At 43.4% G+C, this 20333-nt stretch overlaps 1 protein-coding gene across 5 annotated transcripts in view; it reads right to left on the bottom strand.

The window, feature by feature from the left end:
* Window positions 1–18448, bottom strand: part of EBAG9 (estrogen receptor binding site associated antigen 9) — a 41590-nt gene extending 23142 nt beyond the window's left edge. For 4 of the 5 annotated variants that reach the window (XM_077809870.1, XM_077809867.1, XM_077809868.1 and 1 more), the window contains exons 1-2: window positions 18248–18448; window positions 1890–1987 (exon numbers count right to left, since the gene is read on the bottom strand). In XM_077809870.1, the coding sequence (XP_077665996.1) occupies window positions 1890–1972 (83 nt within the window). In that variant the 5' untranslated portion in view covers window positions 1973–1987; window positions 18248–18448. Of the gene's footprint in view, window positions 1–1889; window positions 1988–18247 lie in introns of those variants that run through there. The other variant, XM_077809872.1, reaches the window with a different exon arrangement.
* Window positions 18449–20333: the final 1885 nt, after the last annotated feature.

Consider the following 20333-nt stretch of genomic DNA (forward strand, 5'->3'; position numbering starts at 1 on the left):
CTACTATCCTGTCTCCAACAGTGACAAGCATCACCTATTTCAGAAATAGGTGCAAGAAACCCTTAGACAATGCTCAGAGACAGTTTCTTCCTTATCCTGTTGTCAGATGTTGGCTCATGCCTTGAAGCATGAGGGTTTCTCGCTTTTCTCCTGGTTTTCTTTATTTTTTATTTCCTTCCCAAAATAACTCTGGATGTTCTCATTAGTCATACACATGTCCAATCCTTTTTTGAACCCTGCTTAACCATTGGTCTCAATGAAGTAGGGTAGGAATGAGTTCCAAAGGCTAATTTTGTGTGGTGTGAAAAAGTGTTTCCTTTTATCAATTTTAAATTTGATCTCTATCAATTCAACTGAATGACTCTCATTCTTGTATTAGGAGAAAAGGTAAAAAGAAATGTCTGATCTACCTTCTCTATACCATTTGTTCTTTTGTATATGTTTATCCTGTCCCCTCTTATTTACTTCCTCTCTAAAGCACAGCCCCTGTCTTTTCAATCTCTTTTATATAAAAATTTTTTTCCATACTTTGTCATTTTTGTCATCTATCTTTGATACCCCGCCCCACACACTTTTCACTATATTTCTTTTTAGCTGCAGTGACCAGATATGAAAACTATTCCAAGAGGGGACATACCTAGTGTCTTTAGAAAAGAGTAAGGGGGATTTGATAGCAGCCTTCAACTACCTAAAGGGGCATTCCAAAGAGGATGGAGCTCAGCTGTTCTCAGTGGTGGCAGATGACAGAACAAGGAGCAATGGTCTCAAGTTGCAGTGGGCGAGGTCTAGGTTAGATATTAGGAAACACTATTTCACTAGGAGGGTGGTGAAGCACTGGACTGGGCTACCTAGGGAGGCGGTGGAATCTCCATCCTTTTAGGTTTTTAAGGTCAGGCTTGACAAAGCCCTGGCTGGGATGATTTAGTTGGGGTTGGTCCTGCTTTGAGCAGGGGGTTGGACGAGATGACCTCCTGAGGTCTCTATCAACCCTAATATTCTATGATTCTACTGAGTTTTTCTCCCCCACACTTTCCATCCCAATGCTGAGGCATCCTAACGTTTTCTTTACTTTCTTGACTGCAAATTCATATTAAGCAGAGGTTTTCCCTGAACTGTTAACAATGAGACAGCCAGAAAACCTAGGTGTCATGAGGACAGCAGAAGCCAAATTTTAAGTATCTAAACCAGTACTTTTTCAGATACGACATTTCACAAAGAAACAACATTTTACAATTTTCTTCAACTAAATTCTAACTGGTTTTTAGGCTCATCTCTTACAGACCTGTACAATTTACCCCCAAGTTTTAAAAAAGCCCTTAATGGGCAGAAGGCCATTTGAGGAGCTTCAGATAGACTGGTTTGGTTTTGGCAAACGAAAGTGGAAGGGTCACAATTAAGTCTATAATGGAAAGCTAGTGACAAACAATTGTGGACTTGATATTGCAATTTTAAAAAACCCTGAGAGCTGGTAAGTGTATGCTTTGCTCTAAGGAGGTTTTCAGCTAAAAAAAGTGGGATTTTTCTTCCAGAAATTCAGAGAACAGATTTTTCAGATACGCTTTTAGGAAACAACTTTCAAAACATGCTTTAAAAAAAAAGTTAAAAATAGGCATAAGACACAGCCAGTATTGTTGTTTTATAAACCATATGGTATACACACAGCTGTAGAACTTAGTCCAATTACTCACATTACAGCACTACATAATTTTGAATGTCAAATGAACATCAAGATGAACAGTTTGAATACAGTTTAACTATCATTCAACTAGGCTTTGTTCTGCAGTTAAGAACTATGCAAATGAGTAAAGCAAGGAGGAAAGATTAGAAACAACTTGTAATTTAAACAAAAGAAGACTAGGCAGTTTAATACATGAAACCATGTTATTTACCTGCATATTAGCCTCTTAATGAAGGACAACACTGCTGCCAGGCAAGTACAAATTTTAAAAAGCCGGAACTGTGTGATGGCCATGACGAGAAACTTTGCCTGTAAAATAAATAAATTAAAATAAACATTAAAATAAAAATACCCCAAATGCATAATATCTTTACATAGCTTTTAGGCCTGATTAGCTTCTCAGTTACCCATGAGTAAATCAAGAGTAACTCCACTGAACGGAGTTACACCAGTGAGGAGAGAGTCAATGCACAATACACATTATGTACGTACTATTTGTCATCCATTATGACATTTTATTGACATTGTAGTAGTCATATAACAAGTTCTTCAAACATATTACCAGGGGGAAAAAGGTGGGGCCCGGGGTACTCAAGCAAACAAAAAAAAATATAAGAATACCATCACATAAATATGAGAGAACGTGTCTGTCAGTTTCCTGTCAGTATAAAAATAACTGTAATATAATTCTATATAACCAGTCTATTTTAGATACGATTATTATTGAAACAGGTAGCTGCAGCCAAAACATGTAATTGGTTGCTCACACAGTTCCTGTGAACTTCAATAGGAACTTTAATCACAGAAGTTGGCCCTTGGGGAGCATGATGCCACTTGGAGCAATTGACTCTACCATCATAAGAAAGAACGATCCTAACAGACCACCTATTTACACTACAGACATGGATGTCCCTCTGGTAATTACACTGTCAACATATGTATTGTGGACAGGATTGTGCTGTAACCAAGTCACTTAACTGGGCTAGAACCCTGGCATTGGCTAAACCAGTTTAAAACATCTCCGAAACCATCACATCTCAGAGAGGTGGATGAGGCTTTTTTTAAATAACTAAAAAAACATCAAAAGCACAGGACTTGGTAGTGATGGGGCACTTCAACTACCCAGACATCTGCTGGGAAAATAACACAGCAGGGCACAGATTATCCAAAAAGTACTTGGAATGTATTGGAGACAATTTTTTATTTCAGAAGGTGGAGAAAGCTACTGGGGGTGGGGGGAAGGCTGTTCTAGATTTGATTTTAACAAATATGGAAGAACTGGTTGAGAATTTTAAAGTGGAAGGCAACTTGGGTGAAAGTGATCATGAAATGGTAGAGTTCATGATCCTAAGGAATGGTAGGAGGGAGAACAGCACAATAAAGATAATGGATTTCAAGAAGGCAGACTTTAGCCAACTCAGGGAATTGGCAGGTAAAATCCCATGGGAAGCAAATCTAAGGGTAAAAACAATTGAAGACAGTAGGCAATTTTTCAAAGAGACATTATTAAGGGCACAAGAGAAAAACATCCCACCGCATAGGAAAGACAGGAAGTATGGCAAGAGACCATCCTGGCTTAAACAGGACATCTTCAATGATTCAAAACTCCAAAAAAGAGTCCTACAAAAAAGTGGAAACTTGGTCAAATTACAAAGGATGAACAACAAAAATATGTAGACACAAAATTAGAAAAGCCAAGGTTCAAAATGAGATCAAACTAGCTAGGGACATAAAAGGAAACAAGAAAATATTCTACAAATACATTAGAAGCAAGAAGAGGAAGACCAAGGACAGAGTACTCAATGAGGTGGGAAATGGCAGAGGTGCTTAATGACTTCTTTATTTCGGTTTTCACCAAGAAGGTTCGTGGCGATTGGACATCTAACATAGTGAATACCAGTAAAAGTGAGATAGGATCAGAGTCTAAAATAGGGAAAGAACAAGTCAAAAATTACTTAAACAAGTTAGATGTCTTCAAATCACCAGGGCTTGATGAAATGCATCCTAGAATACTCAAGGAGCTGACTGAGATATCTGAGCCATTAGCAATTATCTTTGACAAGTCATGGAAGATGGGAGACATTCCAGAAGACTGGAAAAAGGAAAATATAGTGCCCACCTATAAAAAGGGAAATAAGGACAACCCAGAGAATTACAGACCAGTCAGCTTAACTTCTGTACCCGGAAAGATAATGGAGGAAATAATTAAACAATCAATTTGCAAACACCTAGAAGATAATAAGGTGATAAATAACAATCAGCATGGATTTGTCAAGAACAAATCCTGACAAACCAACCTGATAGCTTTCTTTGACAGGATAACAAGCCTTGTGGATGGGGGTCAAGTGGTAGATGTGATGTCTCTTGACTTTAGTAAGGCTTTTGATACTGTCTCGCATGACCTTCTCATAAACAAACTAGCGAAATACAACCTAGATGGAGCTACTATAAGGTGGATGCATAAGTGGTTGGAAAATCGTTCCCAGAGAGTAGTTATCAGTGGTTCACAGTCATGCTAGAAGGGCATAACAAGTGGGGTCCCGCAGAGATCGGTTCTGGGTCCGGTTCTGTTCAATATCTTCATCAATGATTTAGATAATGGCATAGAGAATACACTTACAAAGTTTGCAGACTATACCAAGGTGGGAGGGGTTGCAAGTGCTTTGGGGGATAGGATTAAAATTCAAAATGATCTGGACAAAACAGGAGACATGGTCTGAAGTAAATAGGATGAAATTCAATAAGGACAAATGCAAAGTACTCCACTTAGGAAGGAACAATCAGTTGCACGCATTAAAAATGGGAAATGACTGCCTAGGAAGGAGTACTGCGGAAAGAGAACTGGGAGTCATAGTAGATCATAAACTAAATATGAGTCAATAGTGTAACGTTGTTGCCAAAAAAGCAAATATCATTCTGGGATGTATTAGCAGGACTACTGTAAGCAAGACACGGGAAGTAATTATTCCGCTCTACTCCATGCTTGATCAGGCCTCAACTGGAGTAGTGAGTCCAGTTCTGGATGCCACATTTCAGGAAAGATGTGGACAAATTGGAGAAAGTCCAGAGAAGAGCAACAAAAATGATTAAAAGTCTAGAAACCATGACCTAGGAGGGAAGACTGAAAAAAATGGGTTTGTTTAGTCTGGAGAAGAGAAGACTGAGAGGGGATATGATAACAGTTTTCAAGTACATTGTCATAAATATAAAGGGAAGGGTAAACCCCTTTGAAATCCCTCCTGGCCAGGGGAAAGCTCCTCTCACCTGTAAAGGGTTAAGAAGCTAAAGGTAACCTCGCTGGCACCTGACCAAAATGACCAATGAGGGGACAAGATACTTTCAAAAGCTGGGAGGAGGGAGAGAAACAAAGGGTCTGTGTCTGTCTGTATGCTGTGCTTGGCCAGGGATAGACCAGGAATGGAGTCTTAGAACTTTTAGTAAGTAATCTAGCTAGGTATGTGTTAGATTATGATTTCTTTAAATGGCTGAGAAAAGAATTGTGCTGAATAGAATAACTATTTCTGTCTGTGTATCTTTTTTGTAACTTAAGGTTTTGCCTAGAGGGGTTCTCTATGTTTTTTAATCTAATTACCCTGTAAGATATCTACCATCCTGATTTTACAGGGGGGATTTCTTCATTTCTATTTACTTCTATTTTCTATTAAAAGTCTTCTTGTAAAAAACTGAATGTTTTTTCATTGTTCTCAGATCCAAGGGTTTGGGTCTGTGGTCACCTATGCAAATTGGTGAGGCTTTTTATCCAACATTTCCCAGGAAAGGGGGGGGTGCAAGTGTTGGGAGGATTGTTCATTGTTCTTAAGATCCAAGGGTCTGGGTCTGTAGTCACCTAGGCAAATTGGTGAGGCTTTTTACCAAACCTTGTCCAGGAAGTGGGGTGCAGGGCTTTGGGAAGTATTTTGGGGGGAAAGACGCGTCCAAACAGCTCTTCCCCAGTAACCAGTATTAGTTTGGTGGTGGTAGCGGCCATTCCAAGGACCACGGGTGGAATACTTTGTACCTTGGGGAAGTTTTGACCTAAGCTGGTAAAGATAAGCTTAGGAGGTTTTTCATGCAGGTCCCCACATCTGTACCCTAGAGTTCAGAGTGGGGGAGGAACCTTGACATACATAAAAGGTTGTTTCAGGGCGGAGGGAGAAAAACTGTTCTTCTTAACCTGTGAGGACAGGACAAAAAACAATGGGCTTAAATTGAAGTAACGGCGGTTTAGGTTGGATATTAGGAAAACTTCCTAACTGTCAGAGTGGTTAAGCATTGAAATAAATTGCCTAGGTAGGTGGTGGAATCTCCATTATTGGGGATTTTTAAGAGCAGGTTGGACAAACACCTGTTAGGGATGGTCTAGATAATACTTAGTCCTGCCTTAAGTGCAGGGGATTGGACTAGAGGACCTCTCGAAGTCCCTTCCAGTTTTCTGATTCTATGATAGTACTAATGCAAGTCTCTCCAAAACCTCTAGACGGAGTACACCAAATTGATCCTGACAAATCTCTTTTCATGAGTTGCAGAATTTGGATTGGAAGGAGCCACTACAACCCTGGGTATATGAGTATTCCCCTCGATCCCCCAAAAATATATTTTTCTGAAGAAAAAGAAACAACTCAGATCACACTGAAAAATGCCATAAAGATCGTGTGAAATAAAGCACAAACACATACGATATCATTTGCTTTGGAAGCATAACAACTCCTCAAAACAGAAAACAGTACGCACATGGTCCACAATTAAAAGCTTGCAATTCGTCTACTAACTAGTTATGTCGGCCATTCTACTGTATTTGCCCTACTTACCAATACACCATTATAGAAGAATGGCCATACTGGGTAAGACCAAGGGTCCACCCAGCCAAGTATCCCGTCTTCCGACAGTGGCCAATGCCAGGTGCTTCAGAGAGAATGAACGGAACAGGTAATCATCAAGTGATCATCTCCTGTCACCCATTACCAGCTTCCGGCAAACAGAGCTTTCTTAGCATACAGCCTATTACGATTTTCTGGCCTACCCAATCCAATGTGTGTTAAAAATCACACAACTGAAGCTGAGCTGGGTGGGCAGATCTTTTAAAAATTAACACCACCCTCAATGCAAGTGTCCTGTCTTTTGTGATTTTCCCTGAACAATTTTCCATTTTTTTATGCAATCAACTGTGATTCTTCCAAACACACACATTTGGGGTTGAAATTTAGATCTTCAACTGTAATAGCTAGCAAACAAGGAAGAAAAACTCAGGATTATAGTTCAGTTTCTTCTTCTGTTCAAGTTTCACTTTAATGGGCCTTTTATAATTAGGATCAGTCAACTTGCAGGTACTCAACATGGAAGAACCCTCAACAGAAGGAAAATGGCACATCATCTTCCTCTGCCTGTACAGGTGAGGGCCTGCCAGACAGAGGTATCCTGACTCAGGAAGCTTCTATCCAGGCCCTGGTCCTGACTTGCTGGGAAAGTCGCCTGCATGTCCCTGCCAAAGAAAGCCAGGTCGGGGAACCACTTGGCATAAGAGGTGTCCATTTGTGGAATTCCTCTTAATGTATATAAGAGATGGCTTGTCTGCATAGGTTAAAGGAGCATGAGGACTTCACTGGCAGATGCACATGGAGATGTCTGGGATGGAGGATGCTAGCCAACTACATGTGAATACAGCAGAGCCAGAGGAGGAGAAACCCTGCTCTGTGGGGAGGAGACTGTCTGCTTGCCACCTTGGGTCCCCTGTCCATCGAGATCAAGAACCAGTATGCCATACTGGTAACAGGAGTTGAGGAGCAGACCCCAATAGTTGAAGAAGAAGAACCACCTGCCCCCCCAAGGCAGGATGACTCACGAACAGTAGACATACGGTGGTGGTGACTGAGGAAAAGTTATGATCGAGAAAGAATAAAGGGCAAAGTAACAGGGATGACAGAAATAGCTTTATCTAGTGAGGTAAGGCAGAAAATAGAATATAGCGATAAACTTCATAATAAATCAGTGTTGAAAAAAACTGTAAAATGTAAGAAGTTGTTAGTTTCATGACAGAATTAGAAACCACCCTCTACCTGAAATCCCAACAGTGAAGAATTAATGCCCACTAATGCCCAAACAGAGACACTTTGTCTTCCATCTTACTGACAGGCTTCAACTGACATTTACCGTCTATTGGCCAGTTGGTAGGAAGTACTCAGCATCAGAAACATACTGAAGCAGCTCTGGTGGTCCAGCCTCCCCAAATTGTCATAACAGAGAATTTCAGGTATTTCCACCAATCCTCAGGACACATGATGCAGAAAGCAGAACCACTGGGTGCAGCCATTGCTTAAAAGGCTTAGCTTTAGTTAATGTCATTGGATTTTTATTACTAAAAATCAGATATTTCTGCAGATTAGAATTTTTTTTGCTTTTAACTCCTCCTCAATATTACCACCATGTGTGGAGGGTAGAATTGGCATGCACATACAACACCGCACCATCACGACCTAAGGTACATTATAGTGCTCTATTTAGGTCCCCTCCAGCCTCCAAAAAAAAAAAAAAAGCACAGTTTAGAAGGGATTGGGAAATCTGACTAGTAAAACAACCTCTCTTCTTTTACTGAGCTGTTTTGGAGTCATAGAGATATTAAATCTGGGCTTTAAGGCCCCTTTAATATCCTTGCTCAACGATAGCCACTGAAAAGACCACCCTGTGTAGTACATCCTCTAGTCATGTCATTGCCATGTTGAAATACCTCATTATAATTTTAACTGTTTGGAGGACATTACTAGCTATTCTCTCCCTTGACAACCCCCAATTTGTTTGTTCTACTTCCTTCCCAAAAAGCGTAATGTTCACATTCTAAAATTGTAGTGGGGGCTTTTTTGTATACCATACGCAACCTTTACATCACTTCCTGCTTGAAAGGAGAGGCTGAGAGCACTGCCATGACACAAAGACAACAGTTATGTCAGAACTGATCATATTCAAAATGAGCCACTGAAAACAGAAGACCTTAATATTCTTCTGTTTTCCTCTTTTACCCATTCATTCCAATCACCACTCCTAGTTACAGTAACCCCCATTCCCTCAGCAGCTGTATGAGCCAAACCAGTGCAGAGTTCTCTAGCAACAGAAACTACTGATAGTTAACTATTATTACTGCAGGAAAGTGAGGGCTAACATGATAAGAAACATTAAAATGTTATTTCTGACAGTGACTTTACACTGCCAATTAGATTATTTCAAAAAAGTCCCTCAATATCACCACGGACTGGAACACATTTTTGTATAACAAAGCTGACTCCTGGGTTGTATTTGATTAGTAAGGGCTAGTACTTGAGTCAGGCATCCCATTCAGGTACAGTCAGTCTACAGGAGCACATAACAGGGAAATGCTTGCTCACTTGCTCTTCGTGGGGAGGCTACTTGCCAATCAGTTTGTGTAGATGGAAAAACAGCAGGTATTAAAAGCCATGGGTTATTTATAGAATTTCCTTTCAACGACTTGTTTGATGCATTCGCTTGCAGCGTAACAATGGAAATTCTTCCCTTCTGAAACTGTTCTATGGATTCATATGCACAAGCAACATTAACTTTGATAAAAAGAACGAGGAGTACTTGATACAGACTAACGCAGCTACCACTCTGAAACCTATTAACTTTGATTTTTCCTGCCTTGAATGCAAACTTAGTTTTTATATAATATCAGGCATATTAGGGGAGTTAGAAAATGCTCATTCTCCTTTCCAGCAAGAGGGGGAGAGATTTTGAGTTTATCAGACACCTTCTAGACAGGCAATGGTACAGAAATAGAGCAATATGATGGGACAGCACCATGGTAGGAGGAATCCTCATATCTTAACATCGCCTAGTAGCAGTTGGAAGAGTGAAGAAAATTGATCTTGTGGTTAGAGCACTGGACTGGGACTCAAGAGGTCTGGGTTTAGTTCCCATATTTGTCAATTTTCTTGTGTAACCTTGGGCAAGCCACTTAATCTCTGTGCCTTGGTTCCTCATCTGTAAAACCGGGATACTATTTCCCCACTCTTTTCTTGTCTATTTAGATTAGAAATTTTTTGGGAAAGTGACTGGTTTTTTACTATGTGTATGTTCGGCACTTAGCACCTTAAAGCCCCAATTTCAATTGGGGCCTTTAAGTATTGTTGTAATACAAATAATAGCTCTTATCTGGACATTGGCTCCCGTATATTCTGGACATTTTCACGGTGTGGTCCACATCTCAACAGATTATCTTATATATCACCTTTCTACCTTTATGATCACTAGGGATACCTCTCCACCATTGGTGATCAAATAGCAGAGTGATGTAACTACATCAATTGCTTACATAGCAAAGTAGTATTAGGAAATATTTGATGTATTAGGCTTCTTTTACTGCAAGTTATTAGCTGGAAACAAGAGTCAGCAGTACATGATCAGCCAGCTCTCTATAGACAGACACTTTGGAAGCTGCTGGGCTAGTAGGTTTAGTCCTCTGGATGTTAAGTGGGTGTTTGGGGAGGAGTGTTCCTAGTATTTAAGTCCACAAAAAGGACTAATATAGTATTGAATGAATAAGTTGAAGGAAGAACGGAGAACACACTGTAGGTATATTACATAAATATAAAGCAAAAGGCAAAATTAAAAAAAAAAAAAAGACAAAGACAGAACAGGAAAAGATACATTCTTATCTGTAGAGGAATGGAGAGAAATGGAGCCAGGAACAGAAAGATGGTATGATAGCAGTGGAAGAGCACATCTAACAAACAACCATTAAGTAGAAAGTTCACTGACAGAAGTAAATACAGTACAAAAATTGGTCAAATACAGTACAAAACAGTTTACTTGGCTTGGGAGTCATGACATTGCACTTACTTTTCATCCTGGCTAATAGATGCAAGTAAATTTTCCAAGCTGAATTTCTCTCAGTTTACTATATTTGTCGGCCCTATTGTAGGCACTTAGCGGCTGTAATACATAGCTAGTTAATTAAAGGAAGTCACCTGATCGGACAGGAATTACCACATATTGAATATGTGACTGCCCAAAACAAGCATTTATCACTCAGAGCTCTGTATTAATATGCCTAGTAAGGAATCTATTTGTCAAAAAACTTTTCCTGAATCCTTTTATTGTCTGTATTGTTACCGACATACTTTCTGACAGGGTATTTTAAAACAAATGACCAAAAATAATTTAAACTGGTGTGATTATATGTGTTATTTTGACAAATAAAATATGCAGAATTTTAAAACATTGTGCACATAAGTTTTATTTTTTTGGTGCAGAATTCCCCCAGGAATAATTATATGTAACTTACTTTGCAATACTCACAGGAAACTCTTTGGGCAGGGGTGGCCAACCTGAGCCTGAGAAGGAGCCAGAATTTACCCATGTACATTGCGAAAGAGCCACAGTAATACGTCAGCAGCTCCTCCATCAGCCTCCCTCCTTCCCCTCCCAGTGCTTCCCACCCACCATCAGCCCCGCTGTTCAGTGCCTCCTCCTCCCCCCGATCAGCTGTTTTGTGGCGTACAGCAGACTCTGCGGGGGAGGAGGGAGGAGCAAGGGCACTGCAGGCTCAGGGGAGGGGGCAGGAAGGGGTGGAGTGGGGGCAGGGCCTGTGGCACAGCCAGGGGTTGAGCAGTGAGCAGCCCCCCGCACATTAGAAAGTTGGCGCCTGTAGCTCCAGCCCCGGAGTTGGGGCCTATACAAGGAGTCACTTATTAACTTCTGAAAAGCCGCAAGTTAGCAACCCCTGTCTTTGGGCATAGGACTTGGACTCAAGCAGGTATAGTCAATTATTTTTTTGTCAACATCCAAATTTCTTGGTCAAGGTATAGTCAAGGTCCAGATTCAGACAAATTCAGACAGATTCAGAGAAAATAATTAAAAAAAAAAAAAAAAAAAAAGCAAATAAGATTTCAGGATCCGTTCAAAGCATCTGTTGGCCCAGATTTGGCCCGCAATCCACTTTACTACCCTTGGACTCCACAGACCAAATTCTGTCAGAATCACCTTGGACTACTCACTCAAATTCTCAGTCTCAATTTCCCCATCTGGAAAATAAAGAAAAATACTTCTGCTACCCAGGAAGCCCTTCAATGCCAACTGGCAGAGGGCTCACTTTACCAGAATTCTCATAAGGTCTCACTCTCGTTGCCTCAACTTGCTGTTGCCATAATCTGTATCTAAGGGTATGTCTTCACTACCCGCCGCATTGGCGGGCAGCGATTGATCCAGTAAGGTCGATCTTTCGCATCTAGACAGACACGATAAATCAATCCTTGAGCATTCTCCCATCAACTCCTGTATTCCAGCGCCGTGAGAGGCGCAGGCAGAGTCGATGGGGGAGCGGCAGCAGTCGACTCATCACAGTTCAGACACCACGGTAAGTCGATCTAAGTACGTCGACTTCCGCTACTTTATTCATGTAGCTGAAGTTGCATAATTTAGATTGATTCCCCCCCCAGTGTAACCAGAGCTAAAAGGTGTAGTATAAGGTGTCTTATGCAAACTGGTAACACACTAGTCATTATTACTGTGTGATGTATGTACAGGTGGTGTATAAAGAACCATAGATGTGTGCTGGAAATATGTTCCTAAAATGTGTTTGGCAGCCAGTGCCTATGCACAGCCTGTCCTAGACAAAGGAATGTTGTTTCACAGGCCTGACTGTGTCTCCAATGTAAGTTAAGGAAACTGACACCAAAGACAATGAAAAGCATGTTTAAAGGCAACGTAATCAAAACCATCAGGTGAGCAAGTGGGGAAAGATGACCCCTTAAACTCAGATAGGTGATGGAGACAGCACCCACTGGATGCCTTGTGAAACAGGGACAATGTACTTGGGGAGATATAACCCAAGGCAAAAGGCCATTTTGGTATCCATCAATGAGGGGACAGCAAGCACCCTTCAAGCCTATGAAAGTTGGGCCCCCTGGTCTGGAGGACTAAGGATGCTGATAACTTGATGTAAGTAAGGAAACTGCTTAGGCAAAGATCGTAAATTGCTAGAATTAAGTTTTAGTCACTAGAAAAAATGTGGTTTGTTTTATTTGTGAGATAGGAAAAGTTACACTCTTACTTGAAATCACTTAAACCAGTGTTTTGTTATTTTTTTATTATTATTATTATTATTACAAAGCCATCTCACTGTGGTGTATTAAGCTGAAGTGTGGATCTCCAGCCAAACTAACAGGGTGGCGTATATTCTGTCTCTTTGGAGAATGAACTTGATAACTTCTGTGAGAGTACAGCGAGAGGGACTGGACACTGTAGGAGAGACTTGGGATTGGAACAGCTGTTGGTTTCACTCGGCAAGGAATAATCAGGCTGATGGAAAGCACGGTGAGCCCATTGTGCTGTGACCATGCTGCTGGTGCTAGGACTTTGAGCCAAAGCTACCCAGGACAGAACCACCCAGGATTACAGAGGAGGTGGTAACACAACCCCTTTCTGATCTGGATGAAAGTGTCTCAAAGTGTCACAACATCACTTCTGCCTGCTATTTTTGATTGCTGAACATTGTAAACACTCTAGGACAGGAACTGCTATCTTGTACATTGCTACTTCTATTGACTATCTAGAAGACAAAAATCTTTTTAAAAATAAATAAGTGATAAGTCACTGAAACATCTAAAAATAGTAGTAGTTACCTTAGATCAGTGGTCTCCAACCTTTTTATGCCCAAGATAACTTTTTGAATTTAAGGGCAACCCAGGATCTACCCTGCCCCTTTCCCAAAGCCCCCCCCACTCAATTCCCTCCCCCCCCCCCCGTTGCTCGCTGTCCCCCAACCTCACTCACTTTCACTGGGCTGGGGCAGAAGGTTGGGGTTCGGGAGGGGGTGCGGGCTCTGGGAGGAAGTTTGGTGTAGGAGGAGGTTCCAGGCTGGGGCAAAATGTTGGGGTGCAGGAGGGAGTGTGGGCTCTGGAGGGGGCTCTGAGCTGGGACAGGGGATTGGGGTACAGGACGAGGTATGGGGTGCTGGCTCTGGAAGGAGGCTCAGGGCTGGGGTGCGGGCTCCGCCAGGGGGCACTTACCTCTGCTAGTTCCTGGTCAGTGGTGCAGCAGGGCTAAGGCAGGCTCCCCCCGGCCTGCCACTCAGGCACCTCCTCCCCATCACGAGCTGAGCCACTCTCCCACCCTGCCAGCCAGTAGCGCAGCACATGGCCACGCTGCTCTCAGAAGGGGCCAACGTGCCCCTGCGGCCCTCTGGGGGGGGGGGGGGGCATATGACTCCACATGCTGTCCCTCTCTGCAGGCACCACCTCTGCAGTGCCCATTGGCCTCAGCTCCCTTTTCCTGGCCAATGGAAGCTGCAGGGGTGTTGCTTGCAGGTGGGAGCAGCATGTGCAGACCCCGCCCTCCCTTTCTCCCTCCCGTAGGAGCATGTTGGCTGCTTCCAGGAGCGATGTGGGGCTGGGGCAGGCAGCCCTGCTGCAGCCGGAGATTGTAATCGACTTGGAGAGTCTCCGGGATTGACCAATCAATCGTGATCGATGGTGACTAATACCTTAGATTCTTTTTTTAAGAGTCTGGCAGTATAAATGTATTACTATTTTTAAGCACATGGACATTTCTGGATAGAAAATACCATATAATTTCTAAGTATTATTATTAAACAACATATCAGAGCCACATTAAATACCAGTCTACAACTGCAACAGCATCCTATATAGAAGTCTATCATTCTTCAGAACAATGGCACAGCTTCATGATAGGAATATTGATTTAGAGGGGTATAGCTTGTCAGGAAGGACAGACAGGGAAAAAACATGGAGGAGCTGCTGCATTATACATCAATAATCCATTCACTTATTCTGAGGCCCACAAGAAGGTGAAAAGCAGACCAGTCGAAAGTCTCTGGGTGAAGCCAGAAGGGGAAAAACCATCATGGTGGGAGTCCACTATAGAACTCCAAATCAGGAGGAGGAGGTGGATGAGGAATTTCTAAAACAAATATCAGAAATATCCACAACATAAGACCTGGTAGTAATGGGGGACTTCGGCTACCCAGACATCTGTTGGAAAAATAATATGATAAAACAAAATCTTCAATAAATTCTTGGAATAGATTGGGGACAACTTTTTGTTTCAGACGGTGGAGGAAGTAATGAGACACTATTTTAGACTTAATTCTAACGAGAAGGAATTGATTGAAGATCTGAGGAGTGAAGGAAACTTGGGTGAAAATGATCACGAAATGAAAGACTTCATGATTCTAAGGAAAGAAAGGACTGAGAGCACCAGTGGACTTTAAAAAAAAAATCTAAGTTTAACAACTTGTATGTAAGATCCCATTGGAAAAAGAAGTTCAGGAGAGCTAGCAGTTTCTCAGAGAGACAATATAAAAAGGCACAACAGCGCACTATCCCAATGCAAAGGAAAAATAGAACGAGACCAATATGGCTGCACAGAGGGCTCTTTAATGACCTGAAAATCAAAAAGGAGCCCTACAAAAATTGGAAACATGGACAAATTGCTAGGAGTGACTACAAATGAACAGCACAAGAATGTAAGCACAAAATCAGAAAGGCTAAGGCATAAAATGAATTACTTCTATCCAGGGACATGAAAGGCAACAAGAAGAGGTGATATGAATGCATTAGGATTAAGAGAAAAATGAAAGAAAGTGAAAGTCCATTACTTAGCAGGAAAGGAGATCTTATCACGGATGACACTAAAAAGGCAGGTGTTTAATTCCTATTTTGCTTCCTTCTTCACCAAAAAGATTAACGATGACCTGATACTGAACACAATTTTAACATTAATATTAACAACAAGGGTAAAGGAACACAAGTCATAATTGGGAAGAACATATTAAAGATTATTTAGATTAACAGATTCCATGGCAGGAAGGGACCATTGTGATCATCTAATCTGACCTCCTGTATAATGCAGGCCATAGAACTTCCCCAAAATAATTGCTAGAGCATATATTTTAGAAAAGCCTCCAATCTTGGTTTAAAAATTATCAGTGATGAATACTCCACACAACCCTTGGTAAACTGTTCCAAGACAAGTTAGATGTATTCAGGATGACAGGGGCTGACAAAATTAAGCTTAGGGTACTTAAAGAACTAGCTGAGGCAATTGAGAACTCATGGATAACAGTTGAAGTCCCGGAGGACTGGAGAATGGCACCTATCAAAGGGGGAAACAAAGAGGACCTGCGGAATTATTGATCAGTCAGTGAAACTTTGATACCTGCATAATACTCGAACAAGTTATTAAATAGACATTTTGCAAGCACCTAGAGGATAATAGGGGAAGCAGTAGACATGATTTATCTTGATTTTCACACTATCCTACATGACATTGGCTAAACAAAACACAAGAACCTGGGGTCACCCAATGAAATTAATAGACAACAGGTTTAAAACAAAAAAGGAAGTACTTCTTCACACAACACACAGTCAACCTGTTGAACTTATTGCTAGGTGATGCTATGAAGGACAAAAATATAACTTGGTTCAAAAAAGAATTAGATATGTTGACTTATCTACGTCCATCAACAGTCAAGATGGTCACAGACAGAACCCCATGCTCTGGATGTCCCTAAGCCAGATGTTGGGACTGGATGACCAGGGATAGATCACTCAATAATTGCCCTGTTCTGTTCATTCCCTCTGAAGTATCTGCCATTGTCCATTGTTGCAAGACAGGACACTGGGCTAGATGGACCATTCTTATGTTAGATGAAATTACTAAGGTAGGTGCACAACTAGTCAGAAGACCATACTCAAAAAGTAGTTATCAATATTTGCTGTCAAACTGGGAGGATGTATCTAGTGCGATATCGAAGGGGTTAGTCCTGGGTCTGGTACTATTCAATATTTTCAATGACTTGAATATGGAGTGGAGAGAATGCTTATAAAATTTGCAGATGACAGTAAACTGAGTTTCAAGCACTTTGGATCAGAATTCAAAATGGTCTGATTAAACTGGATAATTGGGCTGTAATCAACAAGATGAAATTCAACAAAGAAAAGTGCAAAGTACTATAATTAGGGATTTAAAAATCAGCTGCTGAAATACAAGAGGGGAAATAACTGACCAGGCAGAAAAGGTTCTGGTGGTTATAGTGGATCACAAGTCTAACACAAGTCAACAACATGATGCAGTTGCAAAAAAGGTTAATATTCTGGAGGTGTATTAACAGGAGTGCAGTATGTAAGACATGGGAGGTAATTATTCAACTCTGTTCAGTGTTGGTAAGGCCTCAGCTGGAGTACTGTGTCCAGCATTGGGCACCACACTTTAAGAAAGTTGTGGACAAACTGGAGAGAGTCCAGAGGAGAGCAGCACAAACAATAAGACAAGCTTAAAAAAACGGGTCATGTTTAGCGTTGAGGGGAAAAAAAGACTGAGGGGTGAAACAGATAGCCCTTAACATATTTGAAGACTCTTACAAAGAGGATGGTGATCAATTGTTTTCCATGTCCACTGAAGGTAGGACAAAAAGTAATTAGCTTAATCTGGAACAAGGGAGATTTGGGTTATATATTAGGAAAATCTTTCTAACTGTAAGCATAGTTAAGCACTGGAATAGGCTTCCAAGGGAAGTTCTGGAATTCAAAGCACTGAAGGTTTCTGTGCATTGTTTGGACAAACACCCATCAGGGATGGTCTACCTTTGGTCATGCCTCAGCATAGGGAATTTGGACTAAATGACCTCTCGAGATCCCTTCCAGCCCTACATTTCTGTTGTTCTACAGAAATATAGTATCAAACACCTGACCCAGAAGCCAGATTGTACCTCTTGGCCAGTATCCAGACCCTCCAGAATCAAAGCCTTCTTTAAACCAATACATGTATTAAGTTCTCCCATTGACATGGTTGTGAAGGAAACTTGTGAAACAGGAAATGATTGTACACGGAAGAATGGCTGTCTTCCTAAATCAGCAAAGAGACTGCCTGAAACAAAAGCTGCAAGAGGGGTGGTCCCTCCGATTCCCCTTTATTTAACTGGGGTGTAGTCTGCACCCTCGTCATCACTGCAGTTTACAAGTCAACATTCACTATACAACAACTGATGCCAGAGTTTGCGGGTGGCACAGGGAAGGAGACCGGAACAAAGCACAACAGGCAGAAATAAGGACACTCAATAATAACAAACGGTGATGGCAACTAAACACCTCGAGATCAGATGCTCCCTTGTCCCTCAGAACAAGACCCCTAGCCACGCCAGCTGGAGCCCTGCAATGGGCCACGGACCGAAGCACACCCACTAGTCCACGGGCTGTGCTTGGCACAGGGGTCCAGCCTGCTCCCCAGGCTGTGCCAGGCTGGCACTAGCGATGCTGAGCAGGTGTTTCTGGGGGGAGGGGGGGAGCTCCAGCCCTGCTGCCCCCAGACCAACAGATGGCACGTTCACCGCTACATCGAGCTGCCTAAGGGCAGCAGCCGTTAAGGGGAGGGGCTAGTAAGGGACCAGCAACCCCCCTCCCCCCCGGAAGAGACAGGCCTAGGGGATGAACGGGGCACGCGAACCTTGCGCCCCGGCCACCGGACCCGGAAGAAGAGCCCGAGACAGCGGGTGAGCGACGGTCACGGAACCGGGGGACTGCGCGCGCAGCACGCTCTCTAACTCACCTGCCCAGAAGGGGAGGGGTCTCCGGAGGGCGCCAGGCAGCTCGAGCCGAGAGCGTCGCGCGCCGCCGCACCCAGAGCCGCTTCCCTCGCCAAGCGCGAGAGCCCCTCATTCAAAGCTAGGCGCGCGATCTTGCGCCGCTGCCATGGCCCCCCGTGCCCGCCAGCTCGGCCTCCTGTCACCTCAGCGACTGTCCCGCCCCTTCCGACCACGCCCCTTTCCCAGTCTCCCCTCCATCCCCCAGCGCCAGCGGAAGGCGGGGACACGGCGTGGCGAAGGGGCGGGGCAGGAGGAGGAATTGGAGGACCCCTGGCCTGAGGCCCTAACTCACCCTGGGAAGCTCGCGAGCTGCCTGCCGCGCACCGCCAGGGGACGGCAGGCGCGTGCCACCGCCATGGGCGCCTCACGTGGGGAGGCAGAGGGGCGGGTCGAGCTTGGACCCGCCCCTGCTGCGCCTCAGAGGCAGGCTGGGAGCGGAGCCAGCCGCCGCGGGCTGCAGGCGCGCCACGGAGCAGCCGGTTGGTCGCGCGCTGGCCGCTCCATTGACGAGGCTGCTGGGGGGGTCGCGCGCGCTTGGCTGCTCTCCCAGGGCGTGTCCAGGGGAGGGACCCAGCGGCCTTAGCGTCGCGCTGGCCGGCGCCGTGACTGCGACAGGCCGCTCGGGCTCAGCCAGCCCAGTGCGCTCTTGTGCCCCTGGGCGGGGCCCCCCGGCTTCCCGCCGCCGCTCGCGCCGGGCTTGGCCGCCACCGGCCGCGCGGAGCCGAGTTGTCCCCTGTGAACTGTGCCAGTGCGGGCCGCGCAGCTCCCGCCTGTGAGCGCATCCGGAGCGTGCTGGGCCCGGAGCAGCTCGGTGCCCTCTTGTTGGAGGAAACTGCCCGGACCCGTATCAAGCAGTTATAGCGGGGTAGCGGCCCCCGCTCTGGGAATTGTACAGCTTGGGCTTGGGGTGTAATTCTGACTCTTCTTTACGTTTGGAAGCCAGAGAGAGAGAGAGAGGTGTGTAAACGTACATGAAAATCGAGGCATGTTCCCATGCTGTCCGCTAGCCCTTTCCTATCAATAGTTAGGAATAAATATGAGGTCACTAAAAACTATGCTAATCAGAAAGCTACATTTCTGCGGTACATGCCTTTTAATAGGAGTTCACCTCATTCAGCATTAGAGCTTGCTGCTGTCACACTTACGGCTCTCAGATCCATCCCGTATACTTGTGCAAGTCACATAAATATGTTTTCCCTGATGTAGGGTATTAAAACACACTTCAACAAAACACATGTTCAGCAAACTGACTCTGTCTTGTGTTCAATCAAAGACACTGTCATAGGGCACAATAGTCTAGTGCAGTGGTTCTCAAACTTTTTTTTCCACGGACCACTTGAAAATTGCTGAGGGTCTCGGTGGACCACTTAATGATCTTTCCAAAATGTTTGTACTGTTAGCTAACTATTGTAAAGCACTCTGGTCTGTTGCACCCCACCAGACTTAGCAGTCTAGTAGAGGGGATGGACTATCTCCCAGTGCTCACCTTCACTGGAAGTCCCATCCTAGCACCCTAAATAAGCACAAGTGTCAACTTTCAACACTGTCAAGATCCCCTCAGCTTATTCTTGCTAATTTAGGTTAAAAACTTCCTCAAGGTATAAACTTTGCCTTGTCCTTGAATCCTGTGCTGCCACCACCAAGCATGTTTAAACAAAGAACAGGGAAAGAGCCCCCTTGGAGATGTCTTCCCCCCAAAATATCCCCTCCAAGCCCTACACCCCCTTCCTGGGGAAGGCTCGATAAAAATCCTCACCAATTTGCAGAGGTGAACGCAGACCCAAACCCTTGGATCTTAAGAACAATGAAAAAGCAATCAGAATCTTAAGGGTTTCAGAGTAACAGCCGTGTTAGTCTGTATTCGCAAAAAGAAAAGGAGTATTTGTGGCACCTTAGAGACTAACCAATTTATTTGAGCATAAGCTTTCGTGAGCTACAGGTCGTTAGTCTCTAAGATGCCACAAGTACTCCTTTTTAATCTTAAAAAAAGAAAAAGTAAAAGAATCACCTCTGTAAAATCAGGATGGTAAATACCTTACAGGGTAATCA

This window comes from Eretmochelys imbricata, chromosome 2, assembly GCF_965152235.1.
Source record: "Eretmochelys imbricata isolate rEreImb1 chromosome 2, rEreImb1.hap1, whole genome shotgun sequence".
NCBI lineage: Eukaryota > Metazoa > Chordata > Testudines > Cheloniidae > Eretmochelys > Eretmochelys imbricata.